The sequence below is a fragment of the Papio anubis genome, chromosome 10, assembly GCF_008728515.1.
Source record: "Papio anubis isolate 15944 chromosome 10, Panubis1.0, whole genome shotgun sequence".
NCBI classification, from domain to species: Eukaryota; Metazoa; Chordata; class Mammalia; order Primates; family Cercopithecidae; genus Papio; species Papio anubis.
In genome coordinates, this window is record NC_044985.1 from 116026985 (window position 1) to 116052561 (window position 25577).

The 25577-nt window shown below is 46.3% G+C and overlaps 1 protein-coding gene across 1 annotated transcript in view; it reads left to right on the forward strand.

The window, feature by feature from the left end:
- Positions 1 to 25577, forward strand: part of DIS3L2 (DIS3 like 3'-5' exoribonuclease 2) — a 441955-nt gene that overhangs the window by 322100 nt on the left and 94278 nt on the right. The window contains 1 exon segment of the mRNA XM_031651606.1: positions 20222 to 20301. Coding sequence (XP_031507466.1) covers positions 20222 to 20301 — 80 coding nt within the window.

Genomic DNA, 25577 nt, shown 5'->3' on the forward strand with positions numbered 1-25577 from the left:
GGTGCTCTCTGTGAGCCATCTGAAAAGGAGGTGTGTGCCTTAGAAGTTGCCACAGGGGTGACTTTTAAACAGATACCAGGCTTCTCTGGCTTAAGATTTGGCATCAAACTGAAGATTGTATCATTTGAAAAGAGGGTATGGGATGATTAGAGAAGAACCTCCAAACTTTCTAGATAAATCCTTCTAACTGTTGCACAAAGTCGAAACGATGAATGGTGCCAAATACAGGACTTTGCCGATTACATGCGAATACCCATGTCAGTGACTCACCCAATCATGCTTTAATCTCATAACTGAGAGGCTTTAAAAAATTATAGTCAACAAGGCAGCTTGCTAGTTATGACTGCCATTGGAAAGGAGTTTTCCTCAGAACAGCTGGAGTGTAATGTGGTGGGAAGAAAGCCTGGTGTGGGTGAGAGGCCAAGGATTGCCTGCCTGGGAAGGATGTGCAGCTAATGTTTGATAGAAATCTGTGAGATGACCAACCTCAGCCAAGCTAAGTAGAGGCCCTCCATACACTGCAGCCAAAGTGCTCAGAAAACAACATTGATAATCAGCACTGTGTCACTCACAGCAAGACAGATAAAACACAGCTCTGTCTTCAAGAAATGCATGGTCCACTGTGTGATCCATGCTAGGTTGTAGAAGCTGGCAGAAGATTCCAGTTCCAGTAAGGCAAGGCAGTTGAGAGCAGCCTGGAAATGGCTTCTCCAAGAATGTCCCAGGCAGAGCATTGCCGTGGGTTGGTTTGTTCTGGGTTGTACGGGCCATTGGGTGGCTGTGTCAGAGGAAGGGTCGCAGTGGTAGTGGGAACTCTTGGGGATGTAACCAGGGATGATCTGGAGGAACTTGTTTGCTCTGCCTTGAAATATGAGTGTTTTAGGCCATGTGCGATGGCTCATGCCTGTAATCCCAGCACTTTGGGAGGCCGAGGTGGGCGAATCACAAGGTCAGGAGATCGAGACCATCCTGGCTAACACGGTGAAACCCCGTCTCTACTAAAAATACAAAAAATTAGCTGGGCATGGTGGTGGGCATCTGTGGTCCCAGCTACTTGGGAGGCTGAGGCAGGAGAATGGCGTGAACCTGGGAGGTGGAGCTTGCAGTGAGCCAAGATCACGCCACTGCACCCCAGCCTGGGTGACAGAGCGAGACTCCGTCTCAAAAAAAAAAAAAGCAATATGAGTGTTTTCTCGAATTCAACTTGGTGCTGTTGAAACATTTTACATACAGGGGTTGTGGGATGGGACCTCTTTTTTAGGAAGATCTCCTTGGCAGCTCTGTAGAGAATGAGTTGGAAGGGGTCAAGGTGTATACATCAAGGAAGCCAGTTAGATGGCTGTGGCTGTGTGCAGGTGAGGCCACATAGCTGACAAGAAGGAACAGATGAGAGAAGTGGAATCAGAACCACAAAAGGGAGGGGGGACACCTGGATACACCCAGGTTTCTGTCAGCCAGGAAGATGTGCCATCCAGGACCATCATCAGCACCACCCAGGGGAGGAAGAGCAGGCATCGGATGGAGACCCTCCAAGCTTGAGGTGCATGAGCTGCCAGGTTAAAGACACTTGCCAGGTGGCTGTACTGGAAGTCTGTTCCTCCTCTCCTACCTTGTCACAGGCTGCTGCCTCTGAGTTAAGGAGACATGGGAAGCATCAGGATTGCTCATACCTCCCAAAGTACAGCAGGAATGACTAAAAGCAATATGAAATCTAGTTGGCGAGACCATGGTGAGCCACACAGGCCCTTAGGAGCAGCGCATGGCACCCATGAAAACCTACATCCCCTGACGGTGAGCCCAGAGGCTTCTGTGGAGCAGGACGAAACCAGCCATCCTTCCTCCTTGCTCGCACCCTCCCTCCTCACCTCCTACTCTCTGTCTTTCCAGCTGAGCCCTTCTCATTTATTTAAAAAAAAAAAAGTGAATTCACTCCCAGTCCTTTTGAAACCCAACATGTCAGTGATAGATGAGGGCGTATTCTATAACTTCAAAGGAGAAAAGTTGAGTGAGTGAATGTGGGCCAGAGGAGTTGAAAAGTCCAAGGGAACAGGAGACCCATGGGGTGACCCCACCATCAGGAGGAGTGCCCTCCATCCCACCCCTGCTGGTGCCATGCAGAGGCACAGACAATGCCACTTTCAATAAATCATGAAGGATTCTGAATGCCTGGTTTTGTCCCATTTTCAATGGGCCTTGGGCATATTGCTTAGATATAGCCAGCCATTTGTGCGTGGTTCCCAGCTACTCAAAGGCTCAAAGTCGAGTGCTCTTTCCACTATATAATGGAGTCTTCGCATATGTGATTTTGGGGGAGACGTTTTCAGATTTCCATAGCTAGTCATAGTAAAGATGACCTCGTGGGCAGTTCAGGCCATTGTCCCCTTCTCACATCCAGCCTTTGAGTGAGGCTGTGCTTTCAGGAGTATCCATGCAGCACCTAATTCAATCACACATCTGACCCCTGCCTCTCTTTGGCACTGGCCCCTTCTCTGTGCTCAGTGGGCTGCTGGGGGCCTCTGCACAAACCCGGCTGTTCTGGAGGCATCCTGTGCTAAGCAGAGAGCACTTGGCCATTTTCCCCACTTTCTGAATTCAGGGCCCCCTGGTGAATCTGGCATGGCGATGGCTGCCTGTTCTCATGAGGCTGTGCACATGAAGACGCCTGTTGGAAGCGCCTTTTAAGAATCCCCAGGTTGTTTCCATCCTGGAGTCTTGGAAAGAAAGAGGAAGAATAACCTGGGGTCATTTAAGGGCTGGCATGGTCATTTCCTTAATCATCTGTGACCATTGAGAGCCTTATTTTCTATAAAGAAGCACAGAGGCTTCTTTGGCTTTTCTTTAATAATAACAAACAGCTAGAATTTATTGAGAGCCTGCAGTTTGCCAAGTGCTTTCACTCATTCGATCATTTAATCCTCAAACCTTTTACCCTTTTTTAGAGATGAGGAAACTGAGATTTGAGCTTCAATACTTGTCAAAACTCACATAGCTAGAGGTGGCAGAACTAGGATAGAATCGTTTCTCTTTTTATTTGAGACAGGGTCTCGCTCTGTTGCCCAGGCTGGAGTGCTATAGCATGAACATGGCTCACTGCAGTCCTCCTAGGCTCAAGTGATCCTCCCATCTCAGCCTCCTGAGTAACTGGGATTATAGGCATGTGTCACCATGCTCAGCTAATTTTTTTGAGTTTGGTAGAGATGAAGTCTTACCATGTTGCCCAGGCTGGTCTCCAACTCCTGGCCTCAGGCAGTTTTTCTGCCTCTGCCTTCCAAAGTGTTGGAATTACAGGCATTGTGAACAACTGGGCCAGGACTTATTCTGCTTAATTTTTCATTTCTCTTGATGGATGTTGATGTTGTTGTTTTATATTCTTCTAAAAATCTAAAAAATGGATCAAGTCCTGACCTTAGGATGGTTTGAAGAGCTGTTTAAAATACTGTGTGATTCCATGTGGGTAACATCCTCAAAATGACAGATTTATAGAGAAGGAGAACAGATAGGTAGTTGCCAGAAGCTAGGAATGGTGGGGACCAGAGGGTGGCCCAAGGGAGACCTATGTAGGGAGGGAACAGTCTGTATGTAGATTGCCGTAGCAGTTACACAAATGTACGTGTGTCACCAAAATGGCATAAAACTGGACACACATATTGTGCCAGTGTCAGTTTCCTGGGTTTGATATTGTACTATAATTATGTAAGATGGAACCTTGGGTGGAAATTGGAGATCGGCACGTGGAACCCTTCTGTACTGTCTCTGCAATTTCCTGAATCTATAATTATCTCAGAATAAAAAGTGGGTTTTTTTTTTAATTCCTCTGTGTGCAGCACTAGCATTGCCCCCAGGAAATAGCCAGATCTCAGTTCAGGGGCTGGTTGCCATCAGAAAGCAAGTCACATCACACAGTCACAGGTGGCCTAGGAGCGGGGCACAAACTAGAAGAGGGTTCAGGTTTTATCGCCTGTCATATGTGAGCTGAGGCGCTCTCGTCTTATGGGAAAGCACTAAACTGAGAGTCAGGGCCCCCGGACTCAAGTATCAGGCCTGCAGGTGTGTGACCCAGAGTACACTTCTCAACTTCTGTGAGCCTCCAGGCACTTCCGAGCTGCAAAGTAGGCATGGTAACTACATCCACCCTATGAGGCTGTTAAGAGAATCCAGCAGAATGTGTTGATGTGCTTAGTATCTTTGATACCACGATCAATGTTGTTATTTTATCTTTTCCCAATTGTACCCCCTACTTTGTAGTCAAACCAATCTCTTGTGTATTCATGGAACATTGAATATTCATTCTTATTTTTTCTGCTTTTGATCATTTATTCCTTCAACAATTATTATTGAGCACCTGTTTTGTTGAAAATTCTGGAAGGCACTAGGGAGACATTGATGGACATGACTCATGTGGTCTTTGCCCAGGGAGAGCTAAAGGTTTTGTTTTTTCCCCATCACCTCCGGAATCTCTCCAGAGTGCATTGTTCAGATCCTTGCTGTCCTGCCAGACTCACCTCAGGTCTTATCTATGCCATGCAGGCCACTGTACCAGATCATTCTCTGAGCTCCCTCAGTGTTAGAGGCAGTGCAGCTCAGTCATCTCTGCCAGCCTTTATCCTGAACCTCCCATGGGACCTGGCACAGAGCTGCGCACCACAGAGAGAATGCTCAGCAGGTGCTCGCCCACAGAACTGTGAAAGGAGAGCCAGAAGGAGCCTTAGATAGGAGCCTTTTGATTCTTTCATTTTGCAGATGAAGTCCTGAATAGGGGCCCCGGACTAAATAATAAAAAGTGGCTATATGAGTCCCCAACCCATTTTTTAATAGCATAATAATAGTTCTTATATTGATCTTAATTTTTGTTGTTGTTCTTGGTTTTTTTTTCTTTATTTCTGTTCTGCAGTATTTTGACTAGTTGACTGACATTTCGTCTTTTAACCTTTTACAGACCCTGAAAGAAGCTCTAGTTCTGGTCTTATTATTACTTAGCTGTGTGACTGGGCCCCAACTGGGGGCAGGTTCATTGAATTGAAAAGGTGAAACCAACCTGTCTCTCACCTGCTCTCCCTGAGTGGGCTCACCTAGCACCTGCAGGCTCCAAGCTTGACATTGCCTGGAGGGAGCCCACCCAGGCATCTCCTTCTTCCAGTCCAGCCTCTCCACCTGCAACTGGTGGGTCAGTCTGCTCAGCTCCCACCTGATTCTTCAGCTCCCACCTTAATTGCCAGTGAGCCTTAAGGAGGCTAACATTCTGAATGCCACTTGCATTCAGTTCTCTGTTAGAATCTAGAGAAGGGGAAAGGTAAATTGTTGCAACTTCCAGCCTCCAACACAGTGTCCCTGTTTGTGGGAGAAGAAGCAGCAAGTGTGGCCCAGTAGGAAATGCCAAGATTTTAGAGCCACATGGGTTTGAGTTCCATTTCCAGGTTGGCCGGGTGTTGATTTATATATTGCCAGACCTTGGGCAGGTCAGTTACTTAACCTCCCTGAGCTTCAGTTTCCTCACCTTCAAGATAGAAGCAGTAGTACCTGGACACTTGTTCCTGGCACAGCGTCTGGTTGCATGTGGAACCTGTGATTCCTACTGCTTATCACGAGGCCCTGCATTGCCTTAACTTAAAGCCTTTGTGGGGATCACAAAGAGTAAACTTACACTGGGGTTTCTCTATAGGGACTTAAAATCTAGTTGGGACAATATGATTGTTAAACAAGTACACAGCTAGAGACATGTTTCAACTTGAGAATAACTGAGAAGAATCAGGCCACGATAGAAGCAATTTTCATGTATCCAGACTGTCAGAAGCCAGCCCTCTGCCATGCTCCGACAGGCTGGGGTGGCCTCTTCCTTCCCCAAGCAGAGATTAATGGACAAGTTGTTACTGGTGCTGAGGTTCTGGGCAGCTTCCTTGTGGAGGCACATCTGTTGACCCAGCAGGGCCTTGGAAGCTTTTTTTTTTGAGTAGTGAGTTTCATCTAGAGGCACAGGGCCTCCCTGATGCTGGTGCTGTCTGAAGCAGCCCTGGAGCTAGCGTCACTGGGGCATAAAATCAGGGCTGCCTTGTAGTAGAAGACCCTGTGTCAGCACGGCCGCAGGAGAGCAGTGTAGTGGTCATGGGGCTGCTGAGGCAGACAGCAAGGCTTTGAAGCGTTGAATCTTCCTGCTGCGGCCCCAGGAGTCCTACACAGAGAGAGTGTTTCCCAGATATTGCTCAGGTAAAGAAATTGGACCTTATTGTTGTAGAAATTACTCAGGTTTTAGAGTGATCACATTTGGAAATACTGAGTCCCAATCAGCTTGTTCCAGCATGTCATGTTTTGAATTCTGATCTCAACTCATTATCAGGAATAACCTCTGGTCTTACTATATAATACATCAAGAACATCATTAAGTATTTGCTATAGGTAGGCACTGTTATTATCTCTTTTTTACAAAGGAGGCAACTAAGGTAAAAGAGGTTACATACTAACAGGAAGTAAAGCCCAGATTCAAAACCCAGCAGCCTAAAGAGGCTGTACCCTTTACTTCTCTACTAAGCAGCCCCTGTTGTTGGGGTTTGATTTTTGAGACAGAGTCTCACTCTTGCCTAGGCTGGAGTGCAGTGGCACAGTCTTGGCTCACTGCAACCTCTGCCTTCCAGGTTCAAGAGATTTCCTGCCTCAGCCTCCTGAGTAGCTGGGATTATAGGCGTGTGCCACCACGCCTCGCTTTTTGTATTTTTAGTAGAGACAGGGTTTCACTATGTTGGTCAGGCTGGTGTCAAACTCCTGGCTGCAAGTGATCCACCTGCCCTGGCCTCCCAAAGTGCTGGGATTACAGGCATGAGCCACCGTGCCTGGCCTGTCATTGGTTGTTTTCATAGGTAGAAGTGTTCACAAGCAGAAGTTCTTCCTCTTGCCAAAGTCCTGTTTCCCTGGCAGAAAGGTGGACGCAAGAGCATAAACTCTGTCTAACAGGCAGAAAGGTAGACTAGAAGATCTAAACTAGACTCAAAAGTTAGACTTCGAGATCCTCTGTCTGTCCCCTGAGTTCTAGCCCTAGAGCCCCTAGAGAGATTACCTGGCTACTAGAGGGAAAACAAGTTTCTGCTTAATGAAAACATTCCCCTAAGATTATTGTGAAACTTATTTTTTTAACATTTAACATTATGTCTAGTTTCTTAAATGATTTTCAACTGTGTGAGATTATCCAAGGAGTTTTTTATTACCAAAGCTAATTTTTCGTAGTTAACATTACAAATAGAAAGTTTGTTCATTTTCCTTCTTTTTTTTTTTTTTTTTTTTTTTTCATTTTATTACATAGAGACAGGGCCTCACTCTTGCCAGGCTAGAGTGCAATGGCATCATCATAGCTCACTGCAGCCTCAAATTTCTGGGCTTAAGTGACCCTCCCACCTCAGCCTCCTGAGTACCTGGGACCACAGGTGCACGCCTGTGCTAATTTTTAAATGTTTTGTAGAGACAGAAGTCTTGCTATATTGCCCAGGCTTCTCTCAAACTCATAGCCTCTGGCAATCCTTCCATCTCAGACTCCCAAAGTGCTGGAATTACAAACATTGAGCCACCTCACCTAGCCCCATTTTCCTTCCTAATGGATCCTGGCCTTTCCAGATACCCTCCATTTGGTCTTTGTATTTCATGTTAACTGTAAACTTTTGTCTGTACCATCTTTAAACTTCACAATACCCATGTTTTCCTTGGCGTTACCACAGTTAGAACAGCATCTCTTAGATTGATATGTCATTCTGTAAAGAAACAGACTATCTAAGACACAACTAATTATCTTAGAATAGGAACTTCAGGTAACCCCAGGTATGAGCCCTATAGGTGTCCCTTCCAGTTTGTTCTGAGCAACCTTAGGGATGTCAGATCAATGACCATTTTGTGGCTGGATGGTAGTGAAAAGTGATTCTTCTACCAGGAGGTGCTGCTAAGCCCCCTTGTTGCAGGTAGAAGCCAGGGTGTAGGAGCAGGGAAGCAGGCAGTTGGGGAAGGAGTTAGATTGGCTGCCCCAGGTCCAGAAGGGACCTGAGATGGCAGTGTAGTTCTGGAATATGTTATCCAGATATTTGGCCTTGTCTGGGAGGAAGGAAGCAGAATTAGCGTAGAAGCAAGTCATAAACTTTGATGGGAGCTCTTAGCTACGTAAGACAGCCTTATGCAGGAGAACTCTTCATTGCCACTTGGTTCTCATTAAAACATCTGAAGATGTGAGCGCTGGTTCTTCTGAAATCATAGAGCTTCTCTTTTAACCGATATAGCAGGGGTTTATCATGAGTGCTTTCTTCCAGCAAACCTAGAAAGTATCTTACATTGACCTGTAAAACACACCATGAGGACAACCATAGAGGAACTCAGCTCTATTTCACAGGTAGAAAGTCTAGGACCATCAGAACCCTACCACCAACCCCAGAATCTGGGAGAGAACAGAGACAAGGTCAGAGCTGCTGGCTTCCCGCTTGGGGTTATGTAACTCCCCAACTCCTCAAGTCCCTGGAAACTGAGGCCAATTCCCTGGAAGATCATTCTGTTCTCTACTGTTTTTTCAAGAATACAGCCAGCTTGATCACTGGCTCTGAGTATTGTATGGGAATGTCCCGTTTTCTTTTTTTCCATGCACTGAATGCCTACCATTATGGTCATTGTTTCATCAGTTTGTGTTCAAACTTGCCTGGATCTCCTATTTTTATGTATGTTTGGCTTATATTTTGAAGAACTTTGCTTTGTTTATATATACCCTCATCTGTTTCCAAAAAGATTTTGAGAGGGCTTACAATAAAGGAAATGAACAGTGAGCTGCATTTAAATAATAGAAAGACAGAAAATCAGAATGAAGGAGAGGAGCGTCAGAAAGAATGTGACATCTCTAGGGGTGGGCACAGCTCCTGTGACTGGGCTTCATGTTTTCTGATTTCGGTATCACAGATGCAGTCATCCTGCTTGGTGGGGTGGGGGAGGGAGAGTTTATAAGGTTATCTCTTATAACAAACTCCATTGAACATTGAGAATTATTTTTCCTAGCACCTAAAAGCAGCTTCTCACATGAGGCTTGATATTGGAAATATTCAGTGTTACAACAGTGGAAAGCGTTTGCGTTTTGGGCAAATGAGGAAAGAGATTTTTTTTTTTTTTTTTTTGAGACTATTTCCCAGGCCTTGTCTAGTTACTGGGCTGTGTTCTTGCCTCTCTCATGCCTAAGATCGCAGTGGTGTGATCTTGGCTCACTGCAACCTCTGCCTCCTGGGTTCAAGCGATTCTCCTGCCTCAGCCTCCGAAGTAGCTGAGATTACAAGCACCCACCACCACGCCTGGCTAATTTTTGTATTTTTAGTAGAGATGAGGTTTCACCATGTTGGCCAGGCTGGTCTTGAAGTCCTGACCTCAGGTGATCCACCTGCCTTGGCCTCCCAAAATGCTGGGATTATAAGCATAAGCCACCGCACCTGGCCTGGAAAGAGATTTTATAAGGCTATTTCTTAAGACAAAATCTGGTGAAGGGATATATTAACCCACCCTTGAGGAAGGCAGGTGCTAGAGAGCCAAGCTCATATGATCTACACACATAACTTTCTAGCCTAATCTGATGCCAAGATAAAGTGTAGAACATCTCTGAGTGAGTGGAGAGCCTGTCACTTGGGCTACTTCTGTTCCCTTCTCTTTGCTGAGTGTTTGATCGAGGCTGTGTAGCAGTCACTGTAAAGTGGGAGGCTTCCACAAGGCCTGCAGCTTGGGTAGGACCACTGCTGAGGGCAGGACCACAAGCTTTAGAAAGCAGATAGATGGGTAACAGAATTAGTATATTCTATATGCAAGGAAATCTAGATAGCATCCTTCTCAGATGTACAACCATCTCTGTGCATTGGAAGGGGTGATAGGCAGTTCCTGCAGTCAGCACTGACACTTTCCTGTGGAAGCAGCTTTGGGTAACTCCATTACTTCAACAGTAGTTGGCCTGAAGCCCCTGAGCTCTGAGCAAAAATGGTTTGATATGGTGATGTTCCAACACAGTCACCTTCTTTGGCCATTAAAATCCTCAGAAATGCTCCAACTTTGATTAGGATGAGGAGATTGACTGCACTCTCTCTCCAGCTGGCTGCATGTGACACACACAGACTTGCTTATCATGCTGTGTATTCACTGTTGCATATTGCTCAGGCATGTGAGAGGCAAGAACATGGCCCAGTAACTGGGCAAGTCCTGATTGGGAAGCTGCTGAAGTAAAGGTGCTCCTGTTCTGCTAAAAGAGACCCTGGGATCAGGGATGAGCTCTTCCCTGCTGGGCTCACCCAGTAATACAGGTCGTGTGGGACAGTGGTGAGCAGAACTCTCCTGCCATAGACGAGCTGGTGAGCAATGGAGTCACCTTCAGAAGAGGAGGTAGCTTGACCTGGGGGCATGAATGCTACCACCAGGCCCTTTTCTCTTGGGACTGGCTCCTTCCTACAGAGCAGCCCTCCCTGTGGGTTGACCATAGCTCCAGAGACAGACTTTTTTTCTTCTCAGAAAGTAAAACCTCAGCATTGAAGAATCCTTGTCCTGTCATTTTTAACCTTAATGAGAACAGAACAAGCCTCTGGAATAAGGTGCAGCGCAGTCAGGAGAAGTGGCTTTAAGTGAAAACACAGCTGTGGGGTTTACAGACGGCGCTGCAGGGAGGCGTCATCCAATGGGAGCAGCCAGCCTCACTATAGACTTTCCAACACTAATGAATCGGGAACTCCATGCTGAACAGGGTTTAGTTTGATGGGTCCCTGTGCCAGCAGAAGGATGTATTTTTCTTGAAAGACCAAGGTGCCAGAAATCTCCATGATTACGTTACTGGAGCAAGGTTCTTTTTTGTGGTTTGTGAAGTTGAGCGTCAGGACTGCAGGATTCTCTTGCTCTTTCTCACTCTTATTTTTTCCAGGTCAGAACCAGAGCTTGGGGTGGGGAGGAAAATCCTGCTGAATGAGCAAGTTCTTTCTTAAAAAGCTCTCTCCAAGTCCAAAAAGACTTCAGTGGACTTAGGAGAAAGAAATTTAATACATTGCCATAGAATCGTTGTTAACCAAGTTAAAGCAAAGTCCACAGCATCTTTGTCTTATAAAAGAAAGCAAAAAGGAGATGGAAAAACGAATTGATACTTAGGAAATCCAAACCAAACAGTGAACACTAAAGAAGAAAAACTCAAGATCATCTCAGAATGTGGAGATTTTCTTCTAATCAGATTTTTCTATTAAAAACCAAGGCTGCAGGTAGAAGTAACTTTGATCTTTTAAAGTTTGCCATAAATGGCATAGCTGAAATGTTTGAACTGTGCTAGGATTTACCACTTTCAGCTTAAGGAAGAGTTGGACACCCTGCAAAACCCAGTGGACTATGAGGGGAAGAGTCAACCATGGAGAGGCTGGAGGCTTCCCAGGCCAGCCTTGACCTATGTTTGAACCTTAGTCCTAATAACTAGCAGATTGAAGCAAATTCACAGGCCTCCTGGAGAACCCATGTTGGTTTGAACTGGAGCAGTCCTGGCCAAATAACTCACACTGTACTCTTACCAGTGACCTCCCTCATTACACCCCTGTGAGGGGAGCTCTGAGCTAGCATCCTAGGTTCCCCTGCTCATTCATGGAGTAGCCTGCAGAGGAAGCTGAATGGCTGTGTCCTGCTGGGACTGTAAGTACCTTCCAGGAGATGGGCAGAGAGAGACCTGGTTGCCCGTGAGAGGTCATCTTGGAGGTATTGTGAACAAAACGGGGAATTCCTAAACTTTTAAACTCATTTTTTGCCCTTCCAAGGTCAGGCCAGGAGTTTTCCAAAGCCTCAAAACCTCTAATGTGGTATCTTCCCTAACTGATGAGTGCCTAGTGGCCCTTCGATGATGTTCTCCAAGTGTGGCTGTTTGACAAAGCTGCCCGTGTGCCTGGGCCAGCTGAAGATCTACCTGCTCAGTAGCCCGGAGGGACCCCTGGCATGCTTGCCTAGCCACACTTTCCTGTCTTGTCCCGTCACTCTTCTGGTTATTCTTATCAATGTAGCCTGGCCCACTGTCCTCACCAGGCTGGGATCCAAAGTAAGGTCACATGTCTTTTAGTAGCTACATTAAAAGACTCAGTGGACACCCCTTCTCCTGCTTACCTAGGACATTCTTTCTGCCCCTAAGTTCTCCCTGAAGTGCCATCCCCAAGCAGCAATAATCTGAGCAGCCTGAGGAAGCTGTACATAGTCCTTAGTCACTCATTCTTGTTACCCACCTGTTACCACCTGCTGGGAGGATGGCCTTGCTGTCTCCATTGTCATCCCACCCAGAGAGGTCAGAGGGGCTAAAGGAGGGCCTCTCAAAGGCCCAACAACCCCAGCGGGGCCTGCATCCCATATTTCCATAGATTCTGGGGAAGATTCTCCTCTCTCAAGGGTCCTAGTCCCTTCAACTCATCCAGGCTCCTAGAGGCCACCCACACGACTCTCTGGGACCAGTTTCCTGGGAGCCCCACCCTAGAGCAGGAGGCCTAGGTCCAAAGGGGTCCCAGTGGTAGTCTCATGCTCTGGCTGCCTGGAGCCTGCCCTCCTGTGTGACCTCAGCCTGAGCCCCTGGAAGGAGAAGGCTCTTCCATTTTCTGCCCTAGGAGGAGACTGACCTTTCCTTGTTGGGATGAAAGCCTTGCCTCTAACTGAACCCATTTGAAGGCTTCCACCCTCTGCTGGTGGAAGCTGACAGAGCAGCCTTGTTACTGCCTCTTGGGTCCTTCCCTTCCTTCCCTCTTCACTCAATACCAGGACCATTGTGCCGTTGGAAACTGTCCACCCAGAGAAGCCTATTCCAGGGGAAAGGATTGGGTAGTGGTGAGCTCTCCTGCTTGACGTGACGCTGCCTCTGGAGAGAGAAAGACCTTGTGAAGTCTGAGTGGCTGCCATTCTTGCAGGCTGACTTCCCAAGGTGAGCTGCTCTGTGGGTGGGTGCCTGCAGGTGGTGATTAGGGCCAGAGCGCTGCTGCTGCCTGGTTCCTTGCCGTGCCTGAGAGGTAGGAAGCATCTAGTGAGCATTGCTGAGGGAAGGAGCTCGTGCCTCTTCAGGGTGCTGACAAGATGGCAACACCTGAACACTGAGTGTCTGAGCCACAGCTTGTCATTTACTGAGCAGGAGGCAGATGTGAGGCTGAATTTATTTCCTGAAGAGAAAGGAGAAATTCTTTTGAAGGGATGACACTGGACACCTGCTGTGACAGTGATAAGGACACCGAGTGCCCAGGAGACCTGGTGAAGCCACCCTCGGACTCCCTGGGGGAAATGCCTCCAGCATCCCAGCGAAGGGGAAAACAAAAGATCAGGGCCACTTGGACAGAGGAGGGACAGGCAGGAAGGGCTCCCCTGGAAGCAGGTGGAGCATGAGGAAGGGCGCAGAGGCCTGAGAGAGCCTGGCCTGCTCTGAACCCCTCAGGGAAGTGGACTGCGTAGCGGGAGTGCACGGAGCTCTGCAGGAGCGGGAGAGCGGACCTTCCCTGTCCTGTAAGACTCCTGCTGTCTGCCCTGAGTGCCTCCCTGGCTGGCACACCCTCCCAAGCACAGGCCTACCTCTTTCCGTTGCTCTGTTGCTGTCCATATTTGTTCATATGAACAACCAACCTCCAGAGACCCTGGTCTGTGTTTAATTCACTTTTATATCTCCAATAGCAGGAAGCCATCAAAGGTACTAAAGAGGGAAGTGTTACCAGGCTTATGTTTCAGGAAGATAACAGCTGTGTTCTAGAAAGCGAATTAGGAGAACAGAGCCAAGGGAGTGGGAAGACACATTGTGTGTCAGTGTCCTTAGGAGAAGCATAAACACAAATTACACAAGGGCAGTAGAGGGCCCGAAGGTGGCAGGGACCAGGCCTGCCTCCACCAAGGCGCTGGCTGCCCACGTTGTCACTTTGGAGTCTGTGTCCTCCATGACTTGGCTTCCTTCTCAGGCTGGTGACAAGCTGGTTGCAGCAGTTCTGGCCCATGTACCCAGAAGCACTCAACAAGCATCCCCTCGTACCTCATCGGCCTTGGTTGGGTCACACATCCATTCCTGAACCAGTTTCTAGGGCCAGGAAATGCCATACCCTGATTGGCTTAGGTTTCTTATCTCAGAGCTGTCAGGTCCAGCCCTATAGCTAGAGGTTGGGTCTGCTTCCCCTGAACCCCCTAAACTGGGAAGCAGGACAGGGGAGTCAATAACTGAGTAAAAGTAGGGCATCCTTAGCAAGGAGGAAATGCCTGCTAGATATGCATCCGTGTCTGCTGCAGGAACCAGAGGGACCCATTCATTCATGTATTGAACCTTGCACATGGTAAGCACCTACACACCAGTAGGGACATACTTTGTGGAAACAGCATACCATCATCCTGGGTGAATTTCAGTCCTCATGACAGATCTCCCACCCTCATCCCTACCCAGACCCTTGGCTCTCCATTCCTTGACTTCTTTTTGGATCTTGTTTTTGACCAGCCATCTCCAAGATCAGACACACAGCCTGCTCTCTGACCATGGCCTCGGCCCCTTCAACTCCCTTACCCAGTGACCCCCACACTCCTTTCCTTGACCCCTCAGACACTACACCCAGAGATTAGCAACATGGACCACACTTCAGCTCTGCCACTTACTTGGTAATTTGGGCCAAATACCTAATACACTCTCCTGTAACATAGAGGTAGGAACCAGCCTTGCAGGGCTGTTGCAAGGATTAAGTAAGATCAGCATGAGAGATGCTTAGGACAGAGGATGTGCTTAATAAATACTAGCTCCATTCCAGACATCGGTCACCCAGCCACTTCTGTTTTCTTCCCGTCAGCCTCCTCCCCATTTATTTCCTTCCTGTTCCCCTGTAGGTCTCCTGGTCCATATGCTGCTGTATTGTATCTCCACTCCCTTACCCCCTTATTCTTTCCTCAAACCTTCCTGGCAGATAGTCAGCTTGGACCAACCTAACTTTTTTCTCGCTAATGTCTAGGTTGCTAGAAAAAAGTTAACAGTGGGACAGATGCTTACTACACAGTAACTTCAGATCCTGTGGCCTCAGGGGGATCCGAATACTCCCTGGCAATCCTTATGCTCTGCCCAGGTCAACTGTTTTTCCTATTCTCCAAAGGAGCAATTTCTTTTTTTTTTCTTTTTTTTTTTTTTTTTTTTTTTTTTTGAGACGGAGTCTCACTCTGCCGCCCGGGCTGGAGTGCAGTGGCAGGATCTCGGCTCACTGCAAGCTCCGCCTCCCGGGTTCACGCCATTCTCCTGCCTCAGCCTCCCGAGTAGCTGGGACTACAGGCGCCCGCCACCTCGCCCAGCTAGTTTTTTTTGTATTTTCTTTAGTAGAGACGGAGTTTCACCATGTTAGCCAGGATGGTCTCGATCTCCTGACCTCGTGATCCGCCTGCCTCGGCCTCCCAAAGTGCTGGGATTACAGGCTTGAGCCACCGCGCCCGGCCACCAAAGGAGCAATTTCAAACCTTCATCACTTTCTTCAAACTCCTTCCTCCATAACACTCCCCATTCTTTGCATATAATTTGTCTCCTAAGTTTCAGGAAAGAACCCAAAAAATCATACTAGGACCTTCTAAATCCCCCCTGCCCAATCCACAGATCTCACTGTTACCCCTGCCCATCTTCGTTCCTCCTGTGGCCGAGAAAGGGGTTCCACTTTTGTGTTGGATCCAATCCCTTGTCATCTCAGAGACTTCGAATCTGCATTTCTTGCTGTCTCTCTTAATGTCTTCTACCCCACCATCCATAGTGCCTTCTTCCTGTCAGCATTGAAACAAGTCTCTGTCATCTTTAAATACACTCCCTTCAAACACCTTCAGTATACTCCCACATCCTCTCATCCTTTCCCATTCCATTTCATGAATCTTGCCTCTTCCCTAGCACTGTCTAATTTGCTAAAAGAGTTGTATTCACTCATGATCGCCATTTCCTGGCTTTCTACTCGTTTTTCAGCCTGTCACCCCGATCTCTGCTCCCAGCACTCCCTGCAAGAGTCTTTTCTGATAGAGCCAAAGGATTCCTTGTTTGGGAACATTCTCTGTTACTTGACCTCTTAGAAGGATTTAATGCTGCTGACTACGCCTTCCTTGAGGCATGTTCTCCCCTTGGCTTCTATAATGTCAGAACTCAGAACTCCATAGCCACTCCCTAGTTTCTGTTGTCCAGCTCTTAAATGCAGGTGTTTCTCAGGATTCTATCCAGGGCCCTCTTATCCCTCCAGGTTACAATCTTGCTTGTAAACTTCAGAACTGTATATTCAGCAGCCTACTGGCCATCTCCACTAGATGCCTCTCAGGTATATTAGAATCAGCAGTCTCAAACTGAACTCAAACTCTCCTCCCAAACCTGTTGTTCTTCCTTGTCAGGGTGAGTAGCAATAGCATCTGCCCTGCAGCCTGAGCCAGACAATCCTGAACACTATTGTTGACGCTTCTGTCTCTCACTGACTTTATCTCCAGACCATCACCAAGTCCTGTAATGCTGGTGAGGTGAAAGGAGTGTGGATTTTGGTTAAAATTCCAGTTCTAATTGTAGTTTGCACAAACTACTTGACCTTTCTCAGCCTCAAGTTCCTCATTTGTTTAAAGGAAGTAGCAATACCTAATTTAAGTGGTGGTTGTCAGGATAAAGGAAAGCCTTTACTTGGTAGGTGATATGGTTTGGCTCTGTGTCCCCACCCAAATCTCACCTTGAATTTTAGTAATCCCCACATGTTGTGGGAGGGACCCAGTGGGAAGTAATTCAATCATGGGGGTGGGCTTTTCCTGTGCTGTTCTCGTGATAGTGAATAAGTCTCACAAGATCTGATGGTTTTATAAATGGGAGTTTCCCTGCACAAGACCTCTTGCCTCTCGCCACGTAAGACTTGCCTTTGCTTCTCCTTTGCCTTCCACCATGATTGTGAGGCCTCCCCAGGCATGCGGAACTGTGAGTCCATTAAACCTCTCCTTTATAAATTACCCAGTCTCAGGTATGTATTTATTAGCAGTGTGAGAACAGACTAATACAGTAGGCATTCAATAAATGTGAGTCCTCCATTCAGTAAACATGACTGCTCTTCTGTTCCAGTCCTCTCTCTCCCCAACCCCATCACCACCTCTGCTGACTTGCCTTATTGTTGAATTGGTGTGTACATAGTTTCCCGACTTTGAGAATCCCCCTGCAATTAGATTTCCCATTGTTCCTTCATGACTAAGGACTAAGTGCTGGTCACCACAGCATTGAGTGCAGTCTGGGAGGCAGATTCCAGCTATCACTGCCACATAGTTAGATGTGTACATACTTCCAAGTCTTGTCTCTTAGCTGTCTCCTATGCCACCGCACCTCCGTAAGCTAAATCCTCATCATCTCATTTGGGTACTGCAGCAGCCCCTCTGAGGCCTTTCTCCACGCCCTCTCTCACTTCAGTCCTTCTCTGCCTGACCATCATAGCTGGTCTTTCTGCCCTGAAACCTGCCATGGCTTCTCTCTTCTGGCGAAGTGAAGTCCACACACTGCTACGTGCAGCCTGCCTTGCCAGCTCATCTCCCTTGCGTGCCTGTGCCAGCTCAGTGGCTAAGTCCTCTCTGACCCAGTGTCAGTTTTCATGATGAGGGAGCAAGAAGGATGCTTAGATACTGGTTGAGAAGCTGAATACTGTACTTCTTGGGTCTAGTGGCCAGTAGGACAGGCATAAGACACTTGGCTGAGACCAGCTGTCCAGAAAACAGGGACCAAAAGACACAGGAAACCCAGGAGGGCTTAGAATTCTGTAAGAATCACCAGTCATAAAATAAGGAGGAAAACCGATTAGTATTCTGTCATAGCAATGTATGCTTATGAAGAATTTGGAAAATGCAAAGAAAGTAATCACCTGGAACCTCTCACCTAGTGATAGGCACTGTTGCTGTTTCAGTATGTTCCTTCCAAGTCTTTTTTTTTCCCCCCCGAGGCAGACTCTCACTATGTCACCCAGGCTGGAGTGCAGTGGCACAATCTTGGCTCACTGCAACCTCCACCCCCCAGGTTCAAATGATTCTTGTGTCTCAGCCTCCCAAGTATCTGGGACTACAGGTGCTTGCCACCACACCCAGCTAATTTTTTGTGTTTAAGTAGAGATGGGGTTTTACCATGTTGCCCAGGCTGGTCTCCTGAGCTCAGGCAATCCACCCGCCTCGGCCTCCCAAAGTGCTAGGATTAGAGGCATGAGCCACTGCACCTGGCCTCAGTCTTTCTTCTAGGAAGTCTTTGTCCTTTTTTACACAGTCTTCATGGTACACTGTATAATCAAGTGTACATCCTGCTTTATCTCGTCTGTCCAATGTATTTTTCCTGGGTTAGTAAAATTTCTGCCTAAGCCATGTAACGACTGCTTGCTATTCCACATGTGACTATAGGATAGTTTCTTTAACCTTTTGCTATTGCTGGACTTTTTAGTCTTTCCAATAAATAACACTGAGGGGGAGGGACAGTTTTGCGAATAAAACTTTTCTTCCTACATTTCTGATAATTTTTCTAAGCTATAAATTTATAACTTAAATCACTGAGTCAAATGATATGAAAATTTCTAAGCAGTGCAGACTCAAAAGGGACAGAATGAATATAGACCGGACCTCAGCTGCAAAGAGAGAGGTAAAGAGAAAAGGATTGTAACTAACAGATTCTTTTAAAATTATTTTTTACTTCACAAAGGAGAGGGCTGGGAAGATTCAAGTGGTGCTCTGTAGGGAAAACATGCCTTTGAATTGAGTTCCTGGCTTCATGATGGTCGAGAAGGGCTTGTTGCTGCTTTTGTGTTTTCATCTGGGTCAGTTAGAGGACAAACCATTCCTATGAGTTCCCTTCCCACTAAGGAAGAGAAAAATCATCCAGTATATAATGATGCAGATCGTTAGCTGTGTTCGCAGCCTTGTAGTTTAAAAAATATATATATATATAATAATGTATCCTCCTAATGTGCAGTTAATTTTAGTTAAAATTTCCCTAGTGCTTTAAAAACCCGGTGAATTTATAAACATAGTAACTGGCTTGCATTTGGAACGTTCAAGCTGTCATAACCAGCTGGCTGTAGCAGGGCATGCTGCACCTCCTTGCGCTCTGTTGGGAGTTCAGCACTCACCTGAGCACTGCCCTCTCGAATCCAGAAAGAAACCAAGACCTTCCCAGAGTTCCTGTTCCTAATTTTCCATAACCGAAGAAAGCTAATGAGTGTCTCAAAGTTAACATGTCCAAAGTCAAACCTTTGACTCCCTGTCAGTCCCCAAATTCAGTCTTTCTCTCAGCAGTGGATCAGCCACCTGACTGGTGATTCAGATTCAAAAGTTTGAACTGTCCTTGATTTCTTCCTTTCTTTCCTTGCCACTGCCAACATCACATCCACCAGCATATCCTGTTGATTCAGCTTCTAACATATACCTCAAATTGTCCATTTCTCTTACTCTATCCCAGCTCCCCTGGCCACTCCCCTAACTCTGGAGTGGCTGCCTCCTGCAGGATGTTGCTTCTGCTCTGTGGTCTGTGGTCTGCAGAGTGCACTGTAGCCAGAGGGATCTTGCCGAAATAGAATTCTGATTACGTCGTCTACTCTTTCTTTGTCTCTTCTTCGCTGTTAAGGTAAAGGCCAGAAATTCCAGTGTGGCCAAGAAGGTCCTCCCCAGAGCCACCCACCGCGTCCCTGGATCTATCAGGGCCCAACTTCACCAGCCATCCTGCAGCTCCTACCCTAGGGCTTCTGCACTCAACTGTGCTGTCTCCCCAGGAGAACCCTCTGCACTCCCCTCCCTCCTCCTCCTGATTCAGAGGAGCCTTCCCTTCTACCCATTCTATCCAGGTCAGGCTCTTTACTTTCATAGAAACATGGGGATTTTTTCTTGCTTCAGAGAGCCTATTTTAATTTGAAGTTCTACACATGTATACACATTCATTGGTGTGATCCTTTGATTGCCATCAGTCTTCTCTGCTAGGCAGTGAGACCCATGAAAAGGGTCTGCTGTCACTGTTCTTTCCCTCTCAGCTAGCTCATGTCTAGCACAAGGTAGGTGCTTAATAAATGTATTGGTTGCATGCTGAATGAACGAGTAGAGTCCTGCTGACAGTTGTCATTGATGGATGGGGTCCTTGTAAGGTGTGGGCTCTTCCCAGAGCAGGCAGGCCCAAGTTTTCCACAACACATTGACTTGAGGGAGTGTGACTTTGTTTGATTTTATTTTTTTCATTTCAGCTATTGGAGCGAATAGAGCATGCTGCCTAAAACTTATTTTTTCTTCTCTCTCTGTTCAGCTAAAGCTTGCTTTCACTCTGGACCACGAGACCGGATTGCCTCAAGGATGTCATATCTATGAGTACCGTGACAGCAACAAGTAAGCCACTCAGTGGGAAAGAGTGTCACTTCACATGTGTGCAGCAGTGGTGCCTGTGGGCTTTCTGACACTGAGCTTCCATTGCTAAGTGGTCATCAGGAAGGGAATACACCTTTTACTACTATACTAGAAAATAGCAGGCAGAGAAATATTCCTCTTGTTAGATCTCTTTGCCCCTAAGTATAGAACTTGGGGCACTTGTAGAGGAGCAGTTGTGGTGTGTTAGAAGTAGATGTTGAAGCAGACCTTCTTTCAAGGCTCCAGATGTACCCCAGACACTCTCTACTCTTGGTCTCCAATCATGTGCCTGCTTGTTTGGTTCACTGTGTGACTTTGGCTTTGTTGCAGTTCTCAGTCACTGTCTATACTTAGGTTTATGGGTTTTGTTGTGATTATCTTCCTTGTGTATTTTATATTAATAGTTGGGAGATTTCTGAGTACTTACAGAGATTTAAATTGGTGGCCTTGTTGGAAAGGTGGCACCTTGCATAATTTCATAGCACCTCCTTTCCACATCATAGAATGCCTCCTTTTTTTTTGGACAGGGTCTTGCTCTGTCACCCAGGCTAGAGTGCAGTGATAGAATCATGGCTCACTGCAGCCCGAAACTCCTGGGCTCAAGTGATCCTCCCACCTCAGTTTCCCAAGTACCTGGGACTACAGGTGCATGCCACCATGCCCAGCTAATTTTTCTAAAGTTTTAGTAGATACAGGTCTCCCTATGTTGCCCAGGTTGGTCTTGAACTCCTGAGCTCAAGCGATCCTCCCACCTCGGCCTCCCAAAGTGCTGGGATTACAAGTATGAGCCACTGCACCCAGCCACAGACTGCCTCCTTGACTGTGTATTTTTGTTTGTGAGACAGTGAAAGTGGTGGTGAGTGAGGCACAGGGAATGTTCCCCAATGATGACAATGATGGTAATGACGGCAGCTACCATTGAGCACCTCCTATGTGTTAGGCACAGTACTGGGGACTTCACATTTGTTATCTCATTTAATCTTCATAACAACCCCGGGTGTGTTATTTTATTATTGTCATATTTGCAGAAGCTAAGGTCTAGGGAACTAAAGTAATTGACTCAGGGTAACTTGCCACAGCTGTGAGAAGCAGAGTCAACATTATCATGTTTACTCTGGGGAGAGAATAGATGGAAAACAATTGACCCATATTGCCACTTAGAAACTCCAGTCAGTGACAAGAGCAGTCCCAACCTGGATTTAAAGAGAATGTACTCTGGTCTCATCGTCTAAATATCCAGGCTGTTTAATTTCATCCAGTAGAAGGAAACAAATAGCCACATGCCAGTAGAACCATCTATGACCTTACAAAAGAGAAATCGGTGCCTTCCTCGAGACCTCTGGCGCTGTTTTGGGTGGAAGAGAGGCTAATGGGTGCCCTCATTACCACATCTCCACTGGGATTACCTTCAAGATGTGATGACTCTTTGTAATTTATCTTTAGGAGAATGCCATGGTAACTGGTGTGTACCCCTAATTAATCATAGGAAGGATTGACCAGACATCCTTTAACAATTCTGGCTGGACTCTCTGCTCTTTGGGAAAAGGTTGCAGAGTTTTTATTCAATGGGAGAAGGGCACCAACTCTCTGTCCTTTAAGTTTATGTCTTAGCTGTTCACCTATCCAGTGGCAACAACTTATATTGTCTTTGACTGTGAGAAGAGAAAATAGCCTAGCTCCTTTTTTTCTTTTTAATAGAAACAGTGTGTCATGATGTTTCCTAGGCTAGTCTTGAACTCCTAAACTCAAGCCATCCTCTTCCCTCAGCCTTCCAAAGTGCTGAGGTTATAGGTGTGAGTCATCATGTCCAGCCTAGCTCTGTGTCTTGGTCTATCCATAGCTCCTAGCATATTACCAGATCAAGCAATGTAAGAAGATAACTTAGGGTTTATAAATATGAATAAGTTTTGGCCCCCAAAGACCTATAAAAGAAAGTATTTGTGTAGGAAATCGGATACGAGCCATGATCTAGAAAAGTATGGTGATCAAATGCTTTGGTGACTGCTCTCTCTGGTTCTCTCTTGCTTGTATTAGAGTCAGTCTTAGGGTTCATTCTCAATCCTTAGACAACTTTCTTAACCTCTCTGAGTCTCTAGTTTCTTTTTTCTTTTCTTTTTTTTTTTTTTTTTTTTTTTTTTTGACGGAGTCTTGCTTTTGTCGCCCAGCCTGGAGTGCAATTGCATGATCTCGGCTTACTGCAACCTCCACCTCCAGGGTTCAAGTGATTCTCCTGCCTCAGCCTCCTGAATAGCCAGGATTACAGGTGCCCGCCACCACACCTGGCTAATTTTTGTATTTTTAGTAGAGACGGGGTTTCACCATGTTGGCGAGGCTGGTCTTGAACTCCTGACCTAGGTGATCCACCTGCCTTGGCCCCCCAAAGTGCTAGGATTATAGTCATGAGCCACCGTGCCCAGCCTGAGCCTCCAGTTTCTTCATCTGTTCAAAATAGTAGGATTAATAATACCTCTCTGGCAGGGTTGCATGAGGCTCTCTGGCCGTGATGTCATGTTGAAGTGTGTCATCACCAATCTCACATATAGAATGCCCGTAGGAAGTGTTGGTTGCCTCTTCTTCCCAAAGAGAAAAACCAGCTCATGACTTCCATTTTCCCAGAAAGTCTTCTGCTAACAGTGTGCTTATGAGGGAAGAGGCTGGTGTGCCTGCCATTCACAGCCTTCAGTTGTGTACGATGCTCTGTCAAAGGCAGACTCTTCTCCTCACTCATGAGTTGTGAAGCACAGGGGACCCCAAAATCCTGACTATGACTTCTCGTCTCCCCCAGACCCTTCCCTGTCTGTATTCCTCTGTTTCCATTTTGGGTCATTTTCCCTCCAATGCCTGAATCCAAATATTGGCATAATAGCGGCATTTAAAAAATGAAGATACTCAGCCCAGTCCCTCAAGGGTTCCATGTTGTCTCAGGCCAAGTAACGTGAAGACAACACCAGCAGAGAGAGGAAATTCTACAGATGAAAAAGCTTGCTTGAATATTAGTTTGGTACAACTGATTATTGAAACGATTGCTTTTCCCTTTTGGGTATTCCCTGCAGTACAATTTGTAATCATTTTAACATTCATCTCTGTCTGCCAAATTCAATCCATCAGCAAAAAAAGTTGTTCTGAATAAGTGCTGAGGCTGTTGGATGGTTCTCCCAAATAGTCTTTCCTTTCAAATGGAATGGCCCGGAAAATGGGCTCTCCATTTTTATATTTTCTGGATTCTCTTATCAGCCCTCGATTAACAGGATTTAGTATCAAAAGCAGGTCAAGTTTTCTGCAACAGAGAAGAAGGTGGCCCTCAGGTCCATGGGTGGTGCCTGATAGTTTTGATCCTTGGCTCTATGTCATCCTGTTCTCCTTTCACATAAAGGGGCTAATCTCTGCATCTGGGGTCCAGGCAGAACAGTCCCTAGGACTTGTCCATCTTGGATGGGACTTGGACCCTGCCTTCTCTAAGGCTAGGGGCACAGCTCTCGTGTAAACATTCTTAAAGCTCTGAGGTCATTAGAAGAAAGAGAGAAGCTGTCCTATTGTGCCTTGGGTTCAACTAGGAAAGCTCTCCACCTTGAATTATTCTGTCAGCCTCCCAAAAGCTATTCCAGTCTGCATCTGAGAGGTGTGAGGCCTCACGCCCCCTGGCAGACGCCACCAGTCACCACCCGTGGACCCAAGGGCCACCTTTTTTTTCTCTGTTACAGAAAACTTTACCTGTATTTAACACTGAATCCAGTTAATCAAGGAGTGATTGACAGTCATTTTTGTCAAATTGAAGTTTGGAGATCTCTTGATATAGGGCAAGGAACAAGGCCTTCAAGAGTGAAGAAGTGATTTGTGAGAATTCAGTTACACATTTATGAAGCCCCTGCTTTGTACAGTGTGTTACATGGGGGAGGCAAAGATACATTAGACCCAGTGCATGCCCTCAGGGTTTGTATAAGTAGCAAAGCACACTTGAGCACCCTGTAGGGATGATGTGCACTTTGGCAGTAGTAGGAATCGAGTGCTGTGGCAACAACGATGAGGAAAGTGAATGCTTCTGACTTTGTAGTTACTGTATGGATGGTGGTGACCTTCACAGACAAGGAGCTTTTTCAGAAGGCTTCTTTCTCTCCATCCCCACTGCCACCCTCCTTCTCACTGCCAGGACTGTAGAGCTGCTTTGCAAGCTGTTCTTCCTGCTGTTAACTGGTCGGCCTCCGGGCTGTCCTCTCTGCAGCCTGAGTGAGTGTGCATGTCTTTTCCTTCTGGTTGCTTTTTAGGCCTTATTTTTGTCTTTTTGTTCTGCAGTTTTACTACATTATGTCTGAGTGGATTCACTTTTATTTATATTGTTTAGGACTCAATATAGTTCTCATTTAGACATTTTTATCTATTATCTTTGATTCTCTCTGATCTCTCCTTCTGGAACTTGTTAGAAACCCACCATCTTATTTCATCTTTCCTCTCTTTTCTATTTCCGTATCTGTTAGTGCTGCATTTTAGGAAACTTACGCAGAAGTGTCTGTCACTTTATTCTCCTTGTAGCAGTTTACTATCTGCTGTTTAATAACCCTTCCCAATATGAATGTTTTTATTTTATTTTATTTTATTTATTTTTTGAGATGAAGTCTCACTCTGTCACGCAGGTTGGAGTGCAGTGTCGCAAACTAATCCCACTGCTACCTACACCTCCTGGGTTCAAGTGATTCTCCTGCCTCAGCCTCCTAAGTAGCTGGGACTACAGGCATGCGCCACCACGCGGGGCTAATTTTTTTGTATTTTTAGTAGAGACGGGATTTCGCCACATTGGCCAGGCTGGTCTCGAACTCCTGACCTCAGGTGATCTGCCCAACTCAGCCTCCCAAAGTGCTAGGGTTACAGGCGTGAGCTACCACACCTGGCCTAATGTTTGGTTTTTATATTTAATTTTCAGAAGTTCCATTTCGTGCTTTTGAAAATCAGCCTATTATTATTAATTAATTTTTTTGTGTCCTAGTCTTCTGTTATGATTTCTATTCTTTCTTTTATCTCCCTAATTATTTTGATTGTATTTATTTTATAGCCTCTTCCCAGTTGTTTGAAGATTTTTAGTTCTAGTTCCAAGAGTACCAGTTCTCTTATTTCTTGTGTCTATTGACTCACTCTTCTGTGGTTCATTTTCTCTTGCAATTTGTTTTTTATCATAAGATCGTCTTAGGCTGTATGTGGTGGCTCACGCCTGTAATCCCAGCACTTTGGGAGGCCAAGGCGAAAGGATCAGCTGAAGTCAGGAGTTC